Genomic DNA, 19,562 nt, shown 5'->3' with positions numbered 1-19,562 from the left:
AAATGCAATAAAACGTGTTTTTTTTTTTACCCGAAAATTTGCATTTATGAATGTGAAATTTAGCCATCAAAATAAAAAATAATAATAATAAAGAAAAAATACAGTAGTCAACATTTGAAGTGGATCAAAACCTTTTTATCAAAGTTATACATGAATTTTGAACAATACCCGTTTTTGTCTTAGGACAACTTTGAACGTTTTTGATCCAATTCAAATGTTGACTACTGTAAACAAATTAGATTAAAATGTCACCTGTAACCTTTTATTTATATAGCGATTTTTACAACACTGATTGTTTCAAAGCAGCTTTACAGAGATAACAGGAAAATAATGCAACAAAGTTTGTTTCGGCTGTACAGCAAGAAAATAGTGTCATAGTTCAGTGATGGTTCAATAATTTTTGCTGCAAAAAAGTTATTAATTTAGTTCATTTATCTATACAGCCGCTCTGGAGAACACATTTATTACATTTAAACATTTATTGATTTATTTTATTCAGTTTTCTCCAGGGCGGCTGTATAGATAAATGAACTAAATTAATAACCTTTTTGCAGCAAAAATGAATGAACCTATTAAATAAATGAATAAATGAATCTATTAAATTGATTAAATTAGATCAAAATAAACATTTGATTAGTGTAAATAAATAAAAATTTGATTAAAACAATGATAAATAAATGCATTTATAGTGCATTACTATAGTGAGTAGAAATAAAACATTTTTGGTGTTTAAATAGTGTGTAATCAGTTCATTTTGTTCTCATCCGAAAGTGTCAGTGCAGTTAAGTCGCTGATATTACATTAGCTACATCTTCTCGATCTCCAGTCATCTTTGGGATTGTGTGCGCAGGGTTTCCAGGTGCTGGTAGAGACCGAGTGGTTGGATTACGGGCACAAGTTCGCGGACCGCTGTGGCCATCAGGAGAACAGTGATGACGTGAGTGAGCAGTGTCCGGTGTTCCTGCAGTGGCTGGACTGTGTTCATCAGCTCCTGAAGCAGTTCCCCTGCCTGTTCGAGTTCAACGAGGCCTTTCTGGTAACAAGCCTTTACTTTTATCTACAGTAGGGACTCGCACTTCATGTGTGCACTACCGTTCAAAAGTTTGGGGTCGGTACGATTTTAAATACTTTTAAAAGAATTCTCTTCTGCTAACCATGGCTGCGCTTATTTGATTAAAAATACAACAAAAATCAGTTATAGTATTAAATATTATTCCAGTGTAAATCAGCTGTTTTCTGTGTGAATATATAGTAAAGTGTAATTTATTCCTGTGATCAAAGCTGAATTTTCAGCATCACCAGTGTCAGTGTCTTCAGTGTCAAATGATCCTTCACAAATCAGTATAATATGAGGATTTGATGCTCAAGAAACATTTATTATTATTATCAATGTTGAAACAGTTGTTGGTCTGTCAGTTGTACAGTTTTTTTGTTTTGTTTTTTAGGATTCTTTGATGAATAGGAAGTTCAAAACACTTTTGTAACATTATAAATGTCTTTACTGTCACTTTCGATCAAATTAATTATTCCTTGATAAATAAAAGTATTGATTTCTTTCCTCCAAAAAATAAAATTCTCACTGACCCCAAACTTTTGAACGGTAGTGTATATACTGTATATTTGGTCACAACTGAGAAAATAACAAAAGTAATTAGCCAATCAACACATCAGCTGCCTGTTTTCCATACCTTGAGCTTTGGTTTAATTAACAAAGAAGCCTCAAAATTTGAGCTACATTTATATTTTTAGTTAAAGTCCCCCTGTAGTCAATCATTGTATCCCTTTATTTGATCACCAAAATGACATATTTAAACGTTTTTCCTTGAAAAAACTATTTCTTCATGCTTTAAAATAGCTTGAATGTAACTCGACACCCTTGCCTCATTTAGTATGTGTGGTTCTATGAATATGCAAATGAGCCCCGCCTCCACTCACTCACTCAACTCAGAGATCCACTGGTTGACGATCACACGTTGATCTGATTGGTTACAAGGTCGTTTGTGACGTCAGAAACACCAGCGATTTCAAACCGTGTTTTTGAGACTGTCTTTGGTTCACTGAAGTTTTAAGCAGAAAATACTCAGCAATGCTGTCGACTTATGAACTTACACATGGTGTGTCTTAAAGCGTATTAAAAACACCACAGACACATAAACAACATTAAAAGCTGGATTTACACCACAGGGGGACTTAAAAAAAAAAAAAAGTGTGATTCAATGCAGCCAGATAACATGGTTCCTCATCATAATCAGTCTGTAGAGTTTGAAGCCTCCTGATTGGCTGGATGATGCAGGAAGGATAAATGATCAGTTTGTATTATCAGATGTTGTTCTCTAGTTTTGTACTGATTAACTCTGTTGTTGTTCTAGGTGAAGCTGGTTCAGCACACGTACTCCTGTCTGTACGGCACCTTCCTGTGCAATAACGCAAAAGAGCGAGAGGCTCGTAACGTCTATAAGCGCACATGCTCCGTCTGGTCTCTCCTTCGCACCGGAAACAAGAACTTCCAGAACTTCCTCTACATCCCCTGCCATGATATGGTCAGCACACACACACACACACACACACACATAAAGTCATGTCACCTTCATTTCTACAGCGCTTTATACAGAACAGATTGTTTCAGTAATAAACAGGAAAATAACAGAATCAATGATGCAAACTTCATCAAATAAAGCAGCTAGTGTCATTATTCAGCTCAGTGTTGATTCAGTTCAATAACTGTGTAAGATCATTAACTATAACACGAGGTTATAATCAGCTTTAAGCAGTCAATGCTGCAAAAAATGGTTAATTATGATACTAAGGCCACCAAAGCATTTTTTCACGCGGCTGGCGTATTTTTCCAGTTGTTTTTAATGGGAATGCCACGTTTTTAAGAGGCGCTGAGCGTCTGTTTCACAATGAAGCGCTTGGCGTTTTTATTTTCATGTGTTATTTTAGTTTAATTATTCATATTTTATATTTTTAAATTTTTTATGTAAATTTTAGTTTCAATTTTAGTAATTTGATTGTGCTTTTGTCATTTCATTTAGTTTTTGTTGTTGTTTTTAAAGATTGCTATTTGGGTTGAATTTATTTTTATTTCAATTTTATGTATTTATTTCCAGTTAATAATTGTAATGCTTCAACTTAAACTTATTTCAGTCAGGCAACAGTTTTTTAACTAATATTTATACTTGATTTTATATCAGCTTGATTTCAATTAACAGAAATGTTTTTAATAGTTTTAGTTAACGATTATAATTATAAGCTTCCAAATAGAGACTCTCAAAAGGCTATTTTAACTTTAGCAAATTTATGTAACATATTTTTAATATACATTTCAAAATATATACAGTCAAACCAAAATGTATTCAGACACCTTCAACATTTTCAGTTTATTCGCTATAGTTTAGAAAATGGTAATAAAATATGAGCAGAACTCAGAGTTATTAAATCAGTGGATATTTGACTGGTTTTGTCCGTCCTTCTGTTAGACTCTCACAAATGAATTATGTTGAATATCTGTCAGCTGTTAAATTTAACGACACAATTAGATAATACCAGTTTAGCTCAAACGATTACCAAGCAAAGCTTCATGTTGTTCAGTGTGTGTGTAAAAAGAGCATTAGCAATTACAGAAAACACACTTCAGCAAAACATGATCAGCTCAAAGTGGAGGAATCATTTCTGGTCCCACATTTTTATAAATGTTACTGGTAGTCGCTGTATGAAGAATATTTAGGTATAATATGTCACAGTTTACTTTATTTTGCTCTCCTCACTTACATAAATGAACTATAGTGTCCTGCACACACTAGTAAACAAATATCAAAAATTAGATCTGGTGTCTAAATAATTTTTGGCTTGACTGTATATTTTAAAGTATTTTAGAGCTAAACAATTTACATTTACTATAGAAATTTCTATAACTTTGTATGATTTTATTCATTTCTGTGCCTTTTCCAAACCTGAAAATTTGCAGATATTTTAAGAGAATTTTTAAAAAAGACACACAAAAAAAAAAATTCCAAAAAATGTTTTGTAATGCCCAATAAATGTCTTGGATTTGACGCCACAGTTACTGTGAAGCCGTCGGTGTGTGTGTCATGATGTGTGTGATTGCCTCTGTTGCAGGTTTTGCAGCCCGTATGTCACACGCGAGCTCTTCAGTTGTGGACGGCTGTTTATCTGCCCACATCATCACCGTGCACCGCGGCTGAAGACGCCATGGAGATCTACCTGAGCCCTTCGGCACAAGGAGAGGAGTTCACCTCGCGCTCGCTCGACAGGTGACCGCTCACGCTCAGTTTACAGCAGATTACACTGTTGTGAATTTGGCCCTTTTCTTTAATTTGACCTTTTTTTCCCCTATATATATATATATATATATGAAGAGTTTGGTTCCAAAACGCAATAAATCCATTTAGATTAATTTGAGTAAAAATGTGTTTTCTTTACCAAGAAAGTGGAAAGATGAAAACCACTATTTTCTGTTTCAAACTTTCACATAGCATTTGTAGGTCATAATAACAAAAAAAATAAAAAATCCAGGTTTTGATGTTAAAAGATTTATTATAAAAACGGATTATTTTCCCCCCAAAATGCAATAAATCCATTTAAAAAAAAAAAATCAAAATGCAATTAATCCATTGAATCAATATAAAAGTTTTTTTTCATATTGAAACTGTTGAAAATACACAACAACGTAAGTTTATTAGTATAATATTTTTATTAAGAACTGTAAAGAAGATTGAAAACATTTTTCCTCCTCCCGAGTGCCTCGTCTTCTTAATCTCCTCACGTAAATGATTCGATTTCGATGCCTTACGTTTCTCACCCACCGCAGAAACAACCACAGGTTCATCAATGCCGTCAAAATTATTCATTTTTTGTTTGTTTGTTGATCGAAAAGTACAAAATAGATCAGAAAAACTAGGAAGCCGGGTGTATTTAAGGCGCTGCCGTTACTGTTTACATGGCGTGGAATGGTGCGTTGTGATTGGTTGAGAGCGGATATATCGCATTCTGCCGAGAAGGGAGACTGGCGTTTGTCGCGGTTTGGAAAGAAAGGGAGAAAACATGACAGAATAACACGGCGGATATCGCATTTTACTTAAAATTAAACATTGACTTTTCAATACCAACCAGATACAATACTGATTTTTGCAGTAACTCATTTTTTTTTTAATGGCGTATATTGCTTTTTGGAACCAAACTCTTCATATATATATATATGTACTACATATCCCACAATTCCAAGTAAACTACACTACTAAATCTAGTAGTAAATTACAGATTCAGGGCTCTGCCAGCTCTGACAGACTCTGCCAGTAAATTACAGATTCAGGACTGTCAAGTGTCAGTATTTTATTTTCATAAGGCATTGAATAATTTTTAAAAGCATTAAATGTTGTATTTTTTACAAAGCATTAAGTTTGCTTTAATTGTCCTGGTGACATTTTTAATGTGTTTTTACGCAAAATATTAGGTGTCATTTTTATTAAAACAAAAAGCAAAGTACTGTTATAAAGCTTTATTATTATATATTAAAGTATAAACAAAAAACAGTTTTTTTAATAAAATATTGTTTGCTTTACTTGCCTTGGTGACATTTTAAGTTTTTTTTTTTTTTTTTTACAAAATCATTTTAAGTGTCAGTATTTTAGTTTATAAAAAAATACTTCTGTTTAGGTTTTTTGTTTAAGCATTACATTTTTTTATTAAAAATTAAATGTTTATTTTTATCAAATATTTTTTATTAATCAAAATTAAACAATTTATTTATTTAATTTATTAATTTATTAAACAAAAAGAAAAGTAATGTTATAAAGCTTTATTATTAATGTATATTTTATAATATATATATATATATATATATATATATAGTTATTAAGCATATATTTATAAAACTATTAATGTATTACTTTTTATACATTTAATATTTAATTTTTTATAAAGCAATGTTTGCTTTACTTGCCCTGACACATTTTTCAGTGTTTTTTAAACAAAATATTTTTAAGTGTCTATGTTTGAACAAAAAAACAAATCATTTTTAATGAAGCATTTAATAATTTTGTATAAAATATTAAGTTTGCTTTACTTGCCTTATAAATATTTTGCTAAAAAAAAACATTGCTTTTTGTTTAACAAAAATACTGGCTCTTTTTTTAGCAAAATATTTATAAGGCAAGTAAAGCAAACTTAATATTTTATAAAAATTATTAAATGCTTAATTAAAAATTATTTGTTTTTTGTTCAAACATACAGACACTTAAAAACATTTTGCTGAAAAGCAAACTAAACGCATTATTAAAATAAAACAATATTTAATAAAAAGATTTAATGCTTCATAAAATACTTTGCTTTTTGTTTAACAAAAATACTGGCTCTTAGTGACATTTACGAAGTATTTTATGAAGCATTAAATATTTTTATCAAATATTGTTTTATTTTTATAATGCATTTAGCAAAATATTTTCAAGTGTCAGTATTATCAAGACTAAAAAGAACACCTATTTTTCTTTTAAAATTTTGGTTAATATAAAACTTGTTTGTTTATTGTATATTATGAAATAAAAACCTTATTTATAAAAACCTTATTTTTTATAAACATTTATCAGTCGCTGTACTGAGATGCTTTGAGTTGTGTGTGTCCAGATTCTGCCCTCTTGTGGAAAACTGAAGCATATTGACATTTTGTGTTTTGTCCTTTCACTCAGGCTCCCCAAAACACGGTCGATGGACAACTTGGTGTCTGCTTGTGAGAACGGCGTTACGCTCACTCGCACCTCAAGTGACCCTAACCTGAACAAACACTGCCAGGAGGGACGGCCAGCGCTGGAGTCCAATCAGCCGTTGGCGATCCAGGACACGTCGATCACTGGATTGGTCAGCGATGAGCAGGAGTTGGAGACGTGTGAGGAATTAGGTTCTTCGATATCTTGTGAGCAACATGAGGATGATGTAAGGGTGGAGCCTTGTTTGACAACCCAGCCACTGCCGTCTTTGCCCCACCCCTTAGCATTAGATCAGGCCCCGCCTCTTCCAGTTTTAAATCAAGCCCCTCCTCCAATCCCAATCAGTCCCCTCCCACCTCTACCGCAGGAAGAGGAAGTCAGGACTGCAGAAATCACTTCCACAACCTCAAATTCACCTTCTCTTTGTAATGGCTTTGCACACGTAGAAAACACTAGCAGCTCTTTGGACTCCGAGCTCGAACGCTTTTCTCCAATGGAGGCATCCGTGGAGACGCTAACGGAGCAAAGCCCCATCGCTCCAGCTAGGATTGAATCGCACATCCCTGTTGAAGCTAAAAAGACTGAGGCGTTAAGAAATGGAGAACTTGTTTCTGTGAGAGAACGGCCACCCCCCGCCGACTACGCCAAAGCAGCACGGCGTCTTATTTCCCAAAGCCAGTTAACTGATCTTTCCCTACTTGGATCCCAATGGGACAGCGTCCAGGGTCTTGTCCAGTCGGCCTGCGGTGACGCCATTCAACACGGGAGCTATCATGGCCGTCGATTGGCAAACAAGCTTCTTCGCGCCCAAGGTGGAAGTGCAAACGGTGGGCCGTGTTGTCGTCGTGACCCTTTGCGCACTCCTGGAAGTCCAATCCAGTCGGGTTGGTTTTCCGCCGTGAAGAACTCGAGCTACGCTGCACTATGTTCCTCAGCCGCCTCTTCGTTAGCAATGGGACCGTCCTTCCGGCAGCTTCTACCCTCCCATTCTTCACCCTCCTCAGGCGGATCTCTGGCTCCATCTCAGACGCCCGCGTACCTGGACGATGACGGTTTGCCGGTGGCGGTGGACGCGGTGCAGCAGCGGCTGCGACAGATCGAATCCAATTACAAACAGGAGGTGGAGGTGTTGAGGCGGCAGGTTCGACAGCTCCAGCTCAAACTAGAGAGCAAACAGTTCTGCACGCCGCCCTCCGAACCAGACGTCGACTATGAGGATGATATCGTAAGTCTATGTTCCTACATATGCACGTGTTTCCCATTAGACCTGTGCATGCAAACTGATTTCTATCAAAGTGAATTTATCATGAGTTATATCAAATTCTTCAGAAATGTTAAATATCATTTTAAGAGGTCTTAAATTTGGAGATGGAAAAACAGGGACTGATACAGCCTATTAATTCTGAAGGCTAGGATTTAATTAAATGTGTACAGTTCTAACACTAACAGTTCTCTATCACATATAATAATAACGAGGCAATAATAATCGGTTCAAATAAAGTATCAAAAGCAAGTTATTATATGGTTTAGGGCTGTCACTTTATGTTCGAAAATCGATTGCACAATCGATCGGACCAACCAACACAAGTATCGAAAACGAAAATATGGAATCGATTTTAACGACCTTTCTTTTTTTTCTTTTTCTTTTTTACGGAAAATGTGTTTTAGGTGGACAGATCAATTCAGTGCACAGAACATGTAGGAAAACAACAATGTCTTTTCTGTTCACCAAATGCTTTTTAATATTCACTATTGCTTTAATGCAAGTGAACAAGCGCGCCGTTATTTGTTGCTTAGTGATGTGTGTGTGTGTGTGTTCAAGTAAGCCAGAAATGCGCAGATTCTGCAATACGCTGTATTTAATATATCATGAGGATCACGAGTTGCGTATTTGTGCTAAATCCGTGCAGATTTGGCTTACACGAACTTCCACAGCAAAGTGAGTAAACACAGAAACACGCCAGATTGGCTCGTGATTTGACAACTTTTCCCGCCAAAGTTAATTTTTACCCGCATTTGGCGAGTCGGAGGGTGTTGATCTCAATCCCTGAATGTTGCACTCCTGTTTGTCATTGTGCACGAAACTTCACGCCAATAAATCATCAGGAATATTGCTGACTTGCGCGTCTCAAGCGCCCTCTTTACGCTCGTCCTAATGCCTGTTAGGTGTCCGTGGATTTGCCTGTATTTGGTGTTGAAAATGGAAACGTCTTTAGACATGGAAAATCAATTTTACAATCGATTCAATGAACACTTATTTCTCAAAAATCGAACAGGATTTTTTCACAAAAGTGACAGCCCTAAATGTATTTGCCATTTGGAACTGCAGGTTTAATGTTTTTGAAAAGTCTCTTCTGCTCACAAAGGCTGCATTTATTTGATAAATACAGTATTAAAAAAAACTGTAATATTGTGAAATATTACAATGCAGTGATTGATTGACGGGTGTGTAGCTGCTCCTTTAGGATGCATTCGTGTTTCCACTGCAAATGCGATGCTCACATGCATCTTAAAACCAGGTGTAAACGGGTCCGCATTGAGTATCTTCTGTCTCTCGCCCCTCCAGACGTGCCTGCGGGAGTCAGACGGCAGTGATGAGGAAGACTCTCTGTCCAATCACAGCGAGGATCGCTTCAGTGAGGGCAGCTGGGACCGCGTCGAGAGGAAGGACACCGAGGTGAGGGATCCACACTCTTCCCTACTAACGCCTGTTTCACATGTACTCCGTTTGCAGTGCGTATTTGTTCCCGCACCCGTGTTAACCGGTTCGAGCGTTCACACTGCACGCGGGTACGGTCCGTCAATGCGTTCCAGGAACGGTGTGTGTACAGAAGAGCAGCGATTGTTTCCTAACCGAGTCTATTTTTGCTGTGCTGCACGCGTTGAATTAAAGGGATAGTTCACCCAAAAATGAAAATTAGCCCATGATTTACTCACTTTATAATGGGAGTGAATGGGCACCATTTTTTTGTGTCCATTCAAGTGCGTCTATCCATCATAAGTGTCCCAAACGGCTCAGGAGGTTAATAAAGGCCTTCTGAAGCGATGCGTTGGTGTAAGAAATTGGCTAATGATTTGACAACGTTAAAGGCAGGGTAGGCAGTTTATTTCTAAAACACTTTATCCCAAATTTGTTTATACAGTATACCAATACATATCTAAAATGTAAGTACTCTGAAAAGGAGAGTATAAAAATCGAGTGTCTGTAGTCCTCTCAGGGCTGAAATAAACACAGCTACTTTTTCCTTTCGGAACGAGTGCAATGATTGGCTGGGCGACTGTTACTCTCCCTCGCTACCATGGTAAGCACCCCTGCTGCTACAGGAGCCGCCCACATGCGCGCACCCGGTTGACTCGCTCATTTCGAAAGAGGAGAGGCACGTACTGGCCGGAAGCTAGGAAGTCTCACAATTATGGCAGAGAAAGAGCAGTCAAAATTCCCAGTACCACCAGTACCAGCATATACAGTCAGCGCAGGCAAACACAGGTGATGTCACTCCATGCACTGCGCTCCTCTCCGCTCGGCGCTGGTGAACGCGTCCTCCAGCTGAGCGCTCGGCATCACGCGTTCATGTGTTTTGGGGGCGTGGCTTTGGAAGGAGCCCAGAAGGGAGGGAGGGGGTGGGAGTTTCTCTGTTGGATACTTTCAAAATCCAGCAGTTTTCTATGGAAGCTTGTTTATGCCACTGAATAAAAATAAATAAATAAATAATTGCGACTTTTTATCTCACAATTGCGAGATATGAAGTCAGAATTGTGAGATATAAAGTCGCAATTGCGAGATATAAAGTCGCAATTGCGAGATGTAAAGTCACAATTGCGAGATATAAAGTCGCAATTGCGAGATATAAAGTCACAATTGCGAGATATAAAGTCGCAATTGCGAGATATATAAAGTCGCCATTGCGAGATGTAAAGTCACAATTGCGAGATATAAAGTCGCGATTCTGAGAAATAAAGTCGCAATTGTGAGATATAAAGTCGCAATTGCGAGATATAAAGTCGCAATTGCGAGATATAAAGTCGCAATTGCGAGATATAAAGTCGCAATTCTGAGAAAAAAAGACAGAATTGAGACTTTTTAATCTCACAATTCTGACTTTATAACACATAATTGCGAGTTTATATCTCGAAATTCTGACATATTTTCTCAGAATTGTGAGATATAAACTCGCAATTGCGAGTTATTAGGCCAATTCTAAGGGGGGAAAAAAGACTAACTTTTTTCCCCTCAGAATAGTTTATATCTCACAATTCTGACTTTACAACACGCAATTTCGACTTTATAACTCGCAATTCTGATTTTATATCTCGCAATTCTGACTTTATAACACGCAATTGCGACTTTATATCAATCAATTCTGACTTTATATCAATCAATTCTGACTTTATATCTAGCAATTCTGACTTTGTAACACGCAATTGCGATTTTATATCACGCAATTCTGACTTTATTTCTCAGAATTGCGAGATATAAAGTCAGAATTGCGTGATATAAAATCGCAATTGCGAGAAAAAAAGTCAGATTTGTGAGATAAAAAGACGCAATTACCTTTTTTATTTTTCATTCTGTGGCGGAAACAAGCTTCCATAGTTTTCTGCTAAAACTAACGTTAAAAAATAAATACGACCTCACGTTATGTCAATCACGCTTGCACACTGCCTAGGAAACTTTCGTCCGTCATAAAAAAAATCGGATCGGGTTTGATTTTCTGTGTTTTTCGCATCCGTAGCAAGCAGTTTGAATGGTGTTTTGACAATTCAGAGCCACCGAATCACTAAAATTTCGGACTCGGTGTGCAAGGCCTTTACCCGCCACAGTTCATTTTTACCCGCATTTGGCAGGTGTTCATTTCAAACCCTGTACACAGCGTATCAGTGGCGCACTGCAAACGGAGTGTGTGTGAAACGGGCATCAGTAATGCCACACTCAGTGCATTTGTTCTCAGTGCAGTAACAGCCTTGTTTTCGGTCTCTCAGGTCACCAGATGGGTCCCGGATCACATGGCTTCTCACTGTTTCAACTGCGACTGCGAGTTCTGGGTGGTCAAGCGTCGGCATCACTGCAGGTGGGTCTCGTCCACACACACCCCTCACACACCGGACTGCACTGAGCGCCTGTGCATCATGTGTAGAGAGGGGAAATGGATGGATCAGCTGAACATTACCTGCCGATTGTAAAGGGTTGCCAAGCTGCTTTTTGTCACCTAAATTTATTAACTGAGATTTTAAGTCATGTTAAATATTTTGTAAATGTACTGAATTTCACAACAATTGATTTATCACATAAAATAGCTCATTTAATCAGTGCTTTTAAGATGAAAGTGTCCTGTTTTTGATGCTTGCACGTTGTTTTTTTTATTATACATCAGTCAGATTTGATTTTAAACTTTGATAGAATATTTGATTGGATTAATAGCATTGTATTTGATTAAATATAGAATTTATAGATTGGATTAATAGCATTGTATTTGATTAAATATAGAATTTATAGATTAATACGTGATTGGTTGGTTAATTTTATTATTAGAATATTTGATTGGATTAATGGCATTGTATTTGATTAAATATAGAATTTATAGATTAATATGTGATTTGGTTGGTTAAATTTATTATTAGTATTATAGATATACTATTGAAATATTACTAATATTTCAAATTAGCTCTTATTTTTTTGTATATTTAAATTTGTTTAGGTTTTAGTAATTTAGATGTTTTTATTATTATATTTAAATATTTCTATTTAGCTTTCATTAATTTTTATTCCAGTTTGTCATTTTAGTACTTCAACTTAGTTGCCAGTGCAAGTTTATCATGTTATTGTTTTCCCATTTTTAATAGTTTTAGTTAACAAGAACAACACTATTTACAGTGCATGTAATTGATTAGTTTATTGTATTTGAATATTGGATTTATATGTAATCGGTTGGCTAATTTATAGAATATAGGCTTTATAGCCAGTGTTTTTTTGTTGTTGTTGTATTATTCATGGTATTATTAATATTTTGAATTAGCTTTTATCATAATATTTTCATTTTAGATTAGGTTTTGTATTTTTGTCACTTGCTTTGTCATTTTTAGTAGTTTTGTTAAATATTTCTATTTATTTTTGTTTCGGTTTTAGTACTTCAACAAAAAATACAACTAGAAATGTTGCCATGGCTACTAACTGACCGACGTTTAAGTTCTAATATTTATATTTTATTTCAGCTTTTATTTCACTGACTAAAAACGGTTTATAATAGTTTTAGTCAACAAGAACAACACTATTTATAGCACATTTGATTGATTTTGTTGGTGTATTGCATGGATAGTTGAATTGCTTGGTTGTTGGATAGAACATGTGATTGATTGATTGTTGTGTGATGTTCTGGCAGGAACTGTGGTAACGTGTTTTGTAAAGACTGCTGTCACCTGAAGCTGCCCATCCCAGACCAGCAGCTTTACGACCCGGTTCTGGTGTGCAACACCTGCTACGACCTCCTGCTGGAGTCCCGTACGCGAGAACTACGCTCACAACAGCTCAAGAAACCCATTGCCACTGCGTCCAGCTGAGACGGCCAATCACAGCTCGCGTGTGCAAACAGACGCCCGGCATTTAGAGGAAGAGCTGCTGTCTGCCTCCTCCCCCCCAAACGCAAGAGGAGGGCGATTTGAGTCCAGATCAGCTGAGACTGATCGACTTGAGGAAGAGGATGGATGAAGTCCTAAAAAAACGAGCGCGGTTTGTGACGGAGGGGCGTTTTGAAAGTGAACTGATTGAAAGCTTCTCTGGTTGAGGACATAAACCAAACCCATCTGGGTTCAGATGCACAGAGAGGCGATTCTTCATCTCAAACGATCATCTTATCACACACACACGGCCCCCTATAAACCCTATGCGTCACTAATGTAACACACACACACGTAGGACAATCACCTCCTTCCCTCAAAGCCCCACACGTGTCCATCAAGAGGCTCACTATTTAAGATGAAAATCAAGCTGCTACACTATTTAAAAATGAAATAATTCTACTTTTGTATCCTTATTATTTTGTGCACTATGGAGGGGGATTCGAGACCAAAATGGAGAAATCTGCAGTTGTTTACTTGCTGTTGTCTGCTGATATGGGGCTGTATGAAGCTTGAATGTATAATTTCGTTTCATTTGTATTGTTTCGGAGAGATTTCTGGGCTGCCGTTACTGAACAAGCTGCCGGTTTGCATTGATTTGATTGCAGTTTCGTGGTGTTATTGGGGCAGTGCACAGAACGGATGTATTTTTCTTTTCTTTTCAGCCACTCCCTTCAAAATGGCGCTTTAGCTGAACTGTGAAATGTTCTTTTCACTCTCATTTTATGTGAAATACACAACTAACTTTAAATGCCAAACTCAAATTCCAACATGTCAGTGATATATAGACTTCCGTCATGTTCATCTGGCTGGTTGAGCGTCTGTAGCAGAAAGAAAAACACAGAACAAGCTGAACATTTATGCACCGTTAATGTGTGTGTTGTTGTTGTTGTACGTTACGGTAAAACTATAGCCATGTTGCACTGCTCTATTTCAGAATCTTTAGCCAGAATACTAGTGTACTAGTTTCTTTTCTACAACTTCATCTGATCAAACCAATGACAGTAATTTTACAATATTTCCATTGAATCTCACAAGTCGGAACGAGTGGATCATTGGAAACTGGTGGACTTTTGCATTCGAGGGTTTCACGGTTACGTCTTTTTTTCGCTCCCGTTCTCAAAATGTGTCTTGTGAACATCACACAATAGAAATACATATTCAAAAATAAGTGCTATGATTTGTTTCCCTCCCATTCTTTTATGTTGTCCGCGTCTTCAGGCCTGGTTCCCTTCATTGACTGTGTGTTTTTAATGGTGAACCTCTCAACAGTGCCATGTGTTTTTGTTTTTTCTTATGGATTCACCATGTAACTTTAACATGTTCAGTGGTACAATAGCTAGATGCTTAACAATGATTTGTTGAGAATCGATGTTGGGATTAAACAGGATAAACACTGCTTTGCTTTTGTCTGATGGTTTAATTTTTCTTTTTCATTGTGTTTAATGAAGGACACATTTTGAGTTAAAACATTTAAAAAGGAACCCAGAAATGTGATGTATAGTTATTTGGTCTGTAATAGTGGCTAAAATCTGTCACTTAGTGAATAATTGTTGTAAAGATATGCATTGTACAAGTTCAATCCCATGGGTTAAATAAAAAGATACGTCTTTATCAGCCATCTGTGTCCGCTGTTAATAAATCACCACATTTAATCTGATGAAACACACTTCTGAAATCATCTAGTTTGTTTTGGGATGCCATTAGAATCATATTTCCCAGCGAATTAATTCAATCTTACTAGATCATATAAGTCAAGTCACCTTTATTTATATAGCGCTTTTTACAATACAGATTGTATCAAAGCGCTTCACAGTGATAACATGAAAACAATATAACAAAGTTTGTTTCTAAAAGAAATTGCGTCAACGTCCACCTTAAGTAAGGCAGATCAATAATATTATTATTATTATTAATATATATATAATATTCATGATAATAGATAATATTTTGGCCAATAAATCAAGTTGTTCAGAGAGGCCTGTTAACATATTAAACATATCTCCGCTCAGTTACTAAAAATGAAATCAATTTGAGTCCTTGAGTGAGTTATTCTTGTTGGTCCATTAATCAGTTGCTTCAGACTGAAATGATCAGTTACCTGTTATTATTTCTAACTATTTTGTCATCCCAATTAATGTTAAAATCTCACATAATAATAACCTCTTTGTTAAAATCACACAGTTTTAGTAATTGTTTCAAATTTTCATAACTATTAGAAGAGGGAGGACAATAAATTAAAATGAATAGAAAGGTCATTTGTGGAGACCGAACAGATTCAGACCGATATTCTCCAAAAAATTTGAGATCACTATTAAAGATTTTAGTTGCAAATTTAGTCAAAATATTTTTTAAAACATACAGTCCCCAGGATAAATTCTGATATTTTAAAACTGATGAAAGAACGGGATCTTGCTTTAAAAACTGCTAATAGATGTTATGTAAAGAAGAAGAAGAAGATAGGACATCACTTGAACTGATAGTGAATGGGAAGCTGACTAATAATTCGGCACCGAGGCACTTAATCATTATTTTATTGATTCTGTAGTCACTAATTTCCCCTTGAGTATACACAAGTTTGTCTAGCTAATAGCGTGGAACAAGCCCTTGCTTTAAAGGCCGTCACTGAATTCGACGTCAAACGGACAATAGCATCTTTTAAATCATCCAGGGCAAATATTTAGATGGATGGGTAAAATACTAATCTTATCACCAAAATCATCAACCGGAGATTTGTCATTCTGTTAGTAATTACAATTCAATATTAGTATTTTACCCATCTACTCTATCTAAAGCTTTCATTACTCGTGACTGCCTAGCTTACATAAGCCTTTTTAACATTTAATCCTTAAAATGTACTACTATCTATCTTCATGCTACTACTAGTACTTATTTTTTTGCTTCTAGTGTTTATTCTTTAAGTCTAGTAACTTTAAAAAAAAATACTAGTAGCCTACATATTCATTAGATACTAGTTCTTGTTTATAACTAGTCCTTATTCAAATAGTGTCTAGTATTTAATTATATTTTACTTGTCAAGAAAGATTAGAACTAGCAATCATTTTTTAGTTACTGGTAACTTTTAAGAACAAATATCCTGATATCCTTAATAGTTAGAACTTTTTAGAATTACATTTCTGCTTAGTATGCTAATAATACATTTAAAACATAAGAGAAAGATTAGACTAATAAGATTAATTCGTTAAAGGTAGGGTAGGCAATTTCAGAGAGGCTAGCAATAGCGAGCTAGCTTTGAAAGCATGAGATCCCACCCTCCCTTCAGAGCGTCTCTAAAGCCACGCCTCCTTCAAAACACATGAACACACACACACACACAGCAGAGTCTGCAAAGCGTCACGAGGTGATTGACGGCGTTACCTCATGTCTCAAAGCACACACCATTATGGGGTGTCGAAATGAATCGTTTCTACGATGCGTCGCGATGCAGACGAGGACGATTCGGTATCGGTTCAGTAATAGACCATAACCGATTATAATGTACTGACGCTTTTCTAACGTCATTCGTCGCGTGTGTGCTTTGTTGCGGTAGCATACAGTGGCAGAGGGAGGCGAGACGCGAGTGCGAGTAATTAAAAATGCTCCAACTACTTTAAAAGCCTTCATCTGGGCACATTTGGGCTTTTATGAACAACCTGGTAAGCACGATCTGGAGGAGACACGCGCTGTGTGCGCTCATGTCACGCACTAATAGAATATGCAGGAGGTAATACCGCTAACTTGATAAACCACGTTAGCTGTTTTCACCGCGAGCTGTTAACGCCTGGCAGAGTCTGACTGCTTTAGGCCGTGTGTCCACCAAAGCGTTTTAGCCGGCTGAAAGCGCTAGAGTCTAGTGGGCGCTTGAGTGTTTTGGCTGCGCAGCGTTTTTTCCGTTGAGACGTTTCGTTGCTATGATACAGAATATCCGCAGCACAGTTTACTTGGAACTGATTTCGCAGATAATTTGTTTCATACTAAAAAACATTTTTTCATCCATTTTGTTCGGGTTGCTCTGCTGGTTGATGTCGTTGTACAGAAATTGAGCGTCAGCGTCGGTTCTGGCAGGCCAGGTAGTCAAGCTGCTGCTTATGCTATTTGCTATCAACACTGTCCCGTCAGCTGATCTGCTCCAGCTGAGCTGCATTAGCTGGTTAACTCCCCTCGCTGCTCAATGGCCAAAGCTCAAACAAGGCGCCCTATTTAAAGCTCATTCACCTTGCTCATACATGCTTGCTGCTCGCTCTGCTGGCTCGCTGCTCGCTTCTGCTGCAATATTGACACAGGACTCGACGTGATTCATTCTCCATTCATCTCTGAAAATCTTCACGAAGCTAAGTTCCTTTTTAATATTCATTGCTAAAAGCTATCAGTGTGTTGGCAACATCCTTCTTGTAATGCTATCCGTGTGGCATTTGGGCTTATCTTTGTCATAAAAATGCTTATGCGATCATATTGGCTACGTGCGTTATCTGTTGTCATTGGCAACTGATCGCGTTGCTCACGCTGGCTTTTACCACTATGCAGCGCAGATTCAAACAGCTTGCTGTGATAGGAATTCACTTCTGCGGACTGCCTCCGGACCGTATACAGCTCATTCTTACGCATTGTGCAACAACTACGGCGGCGACACGTACTCGGTCCGGTTTAACCCTTTAAGCTATGGGGCGGTGGTTTCTGCTGCTTACGAACGATACCTCCGTCTCGATGTTCGGGATATTCTTGACGACCAGAAGCCATGAGCTCAAGTCTCTGATTTGTTTCGTTAATAAAACACATTTGATCATTATTTTGCTCGCGCTCTGCTCAGTTAACGCCCCTGAATGCGCTATCAGCTGTTAATGTATTCATCTAGCTCGTTCTCAGCAATAGTATCCAGCTGCAGACCCGCAGCACCACCAGTTTCAGAACCCCAGCGCCAGAACCGGAAGTAGGGGCGGAGCTTACGTTCTAACACCAGCGCCAGGACCGGAAGTGAGGGGCGGAGCTTACGTTCTAAACCGAGTAACGCCACCTAACGTTTTGGAGCGTAATTTGCTTAGACATGAAACGGCATTATTACACACGAAACGTCATACTTTATACGTATTATAATGATACATTAAGGTATAGTACAATAAGCATTTTAAAACAATGATTTTGTGTAATATAATTGTATATAGTTATCCGTTTCATTGTATTATGAGAGTTACTTCCTGGTCATGATGGTAAAAAAAATAATGCAAATGGGCATTTTATATAAAATATACTTTATTTCACAAGAACATGTGCAGCATGCATTTTTCTTTATGTAAAATAATGTCCAAAATCTTTGAACATTCGGCATTGTTTTAAAAGAAACAATAAAAATGTACCGTAAAACTTCAAATAATAGCCGAGTCCCAAATAGCCGATTGTCTCTTTAGCCTACACGCCTGGTGTGGCTGCAGGTTTGGGTCAATAAAGGCCGGTCTCAAATAGAGGTCGGGTCTGTGTTTTAGTTTCAGGTTGTATTTAATCTTCTAAAACCCGTCAGATCGTCCGCTTTTTGGCGGCCGCCAAAGCAAATTTGTGTCCCGCCAAAGCCTATTTTGATCGGTGAGTGATGTAGAATAGAATGACTGCTGCGCATGACAGGGCGCTTAACGAGCAGAGAGAGAGAGAGAGAGAGAGAGAGAGAGAGAGAGAGAGCCCCGGCCGCGCGCGCGCACTCTGTCTTCAAACAACACGAGCGCTGTCTTGCTCTTTATTTGTCACATACCAGTTATAGTTCATACAACGAGCAGTGAAATGTAAGTCTGGTATTCCTATAGACTCACTGTGTAATATAAACATACCCTAAATATTATTTAAAAGATGCAACAATTTTAAATATTTTTAAATACTTGCAAAAATAACCTTGCTTGTGTCATTGTCAATAATTCCGCCCCTCCCTCACTTCCGGTTCTGGCGCTGGGGTTCTGAAACTGGTGGTGCTGCGGGTCTGCAGCTGGATATATCTCGTTCTCAGAGGTGGATTAATCATCTATCCATAGAGCTTACACTGTAGACTGTCAAACAGTAACAGATAATCTAGGTAACAGCATGTTTTAGCTATTGCGGTCTTGATTAGTCATTTCAGTAATTAATTAATATTTTTACTATTATAAATCGCTAGATTAGGGCGGCTCAGTCGACACCGTTCGAGACACTCAATTTTGTTTTGGGGGGAATAGCTCGTGTGGTCAAATAAATCATCCTCTGTATCACAGA

At 37.2% G+C, this 19,562-nt stretch overlaps 1 protein-coding gene across 1 annotated transcript in view; it reads left to right on the top strand.

Annotated features, from left to right (window-relative positions):
- The window catches only part of mtmr4 (myotubularin related protein 4), a 32,537-nt gene extending 18,982 nt beyond the window's left edge, over positions 1-13,555 (top strand). Inside the window, exons 10-16 of the mRNA XM_056242649.1 lie at positions 851-1,036; positions 2,370-2,540; positions 4,120-4,274; positions 6,705-7,947; positions 9,289-9,399; positions 11,703-11,791; positions 13,100-13,555. Coding sequence (XP_056098624.1) covers positions 851-1,036; positions 2,370-2,540; positions 4,120-4,274; positions 6,705-7,947; positions 9,289-9,399; positions 11,703-11,791; positions 13,100-13,277 — 2,133 coding nt within the window. The 3' untranslated portion in view covers positions 13,278-13,555. The remainder of the gene's footprint in view (positions 1-850; positions 1,037-2,369; positions 2,541-4,119; positions 4,275-6,704; positions 7,948-9,288; positions 9,400-11,702; positions 11,792-13,099) is intronic.
- The last annotated feature ends 6,007 nt before the right edge of the window (positions 13,556-19,562 follow it).

Source organism: Rhinichthys klamathensis, unplaced genomic scaffold (genome assembly GCF_029890125.1).
Source record: "Rhinichthys klamathensis goyatoka isolate OS25496 unplaced genomic scaffold, OSU_Roscu_1.1 h1tg000738l_1, whole genome shotgun sequence".
NCBI classification, from domain to species: domain Eukaryota; kingdom Metazoa; phylum Chordata; class Actinopteri; order Cypriniformes; family Leuciscidae; genus Rhinichthys; species Rhinichthys klamathensis.
Note: the sequence above shows the minus strand (reverse complement) of the source record. Positions and strands in the feature narration are given on the sequence as shown.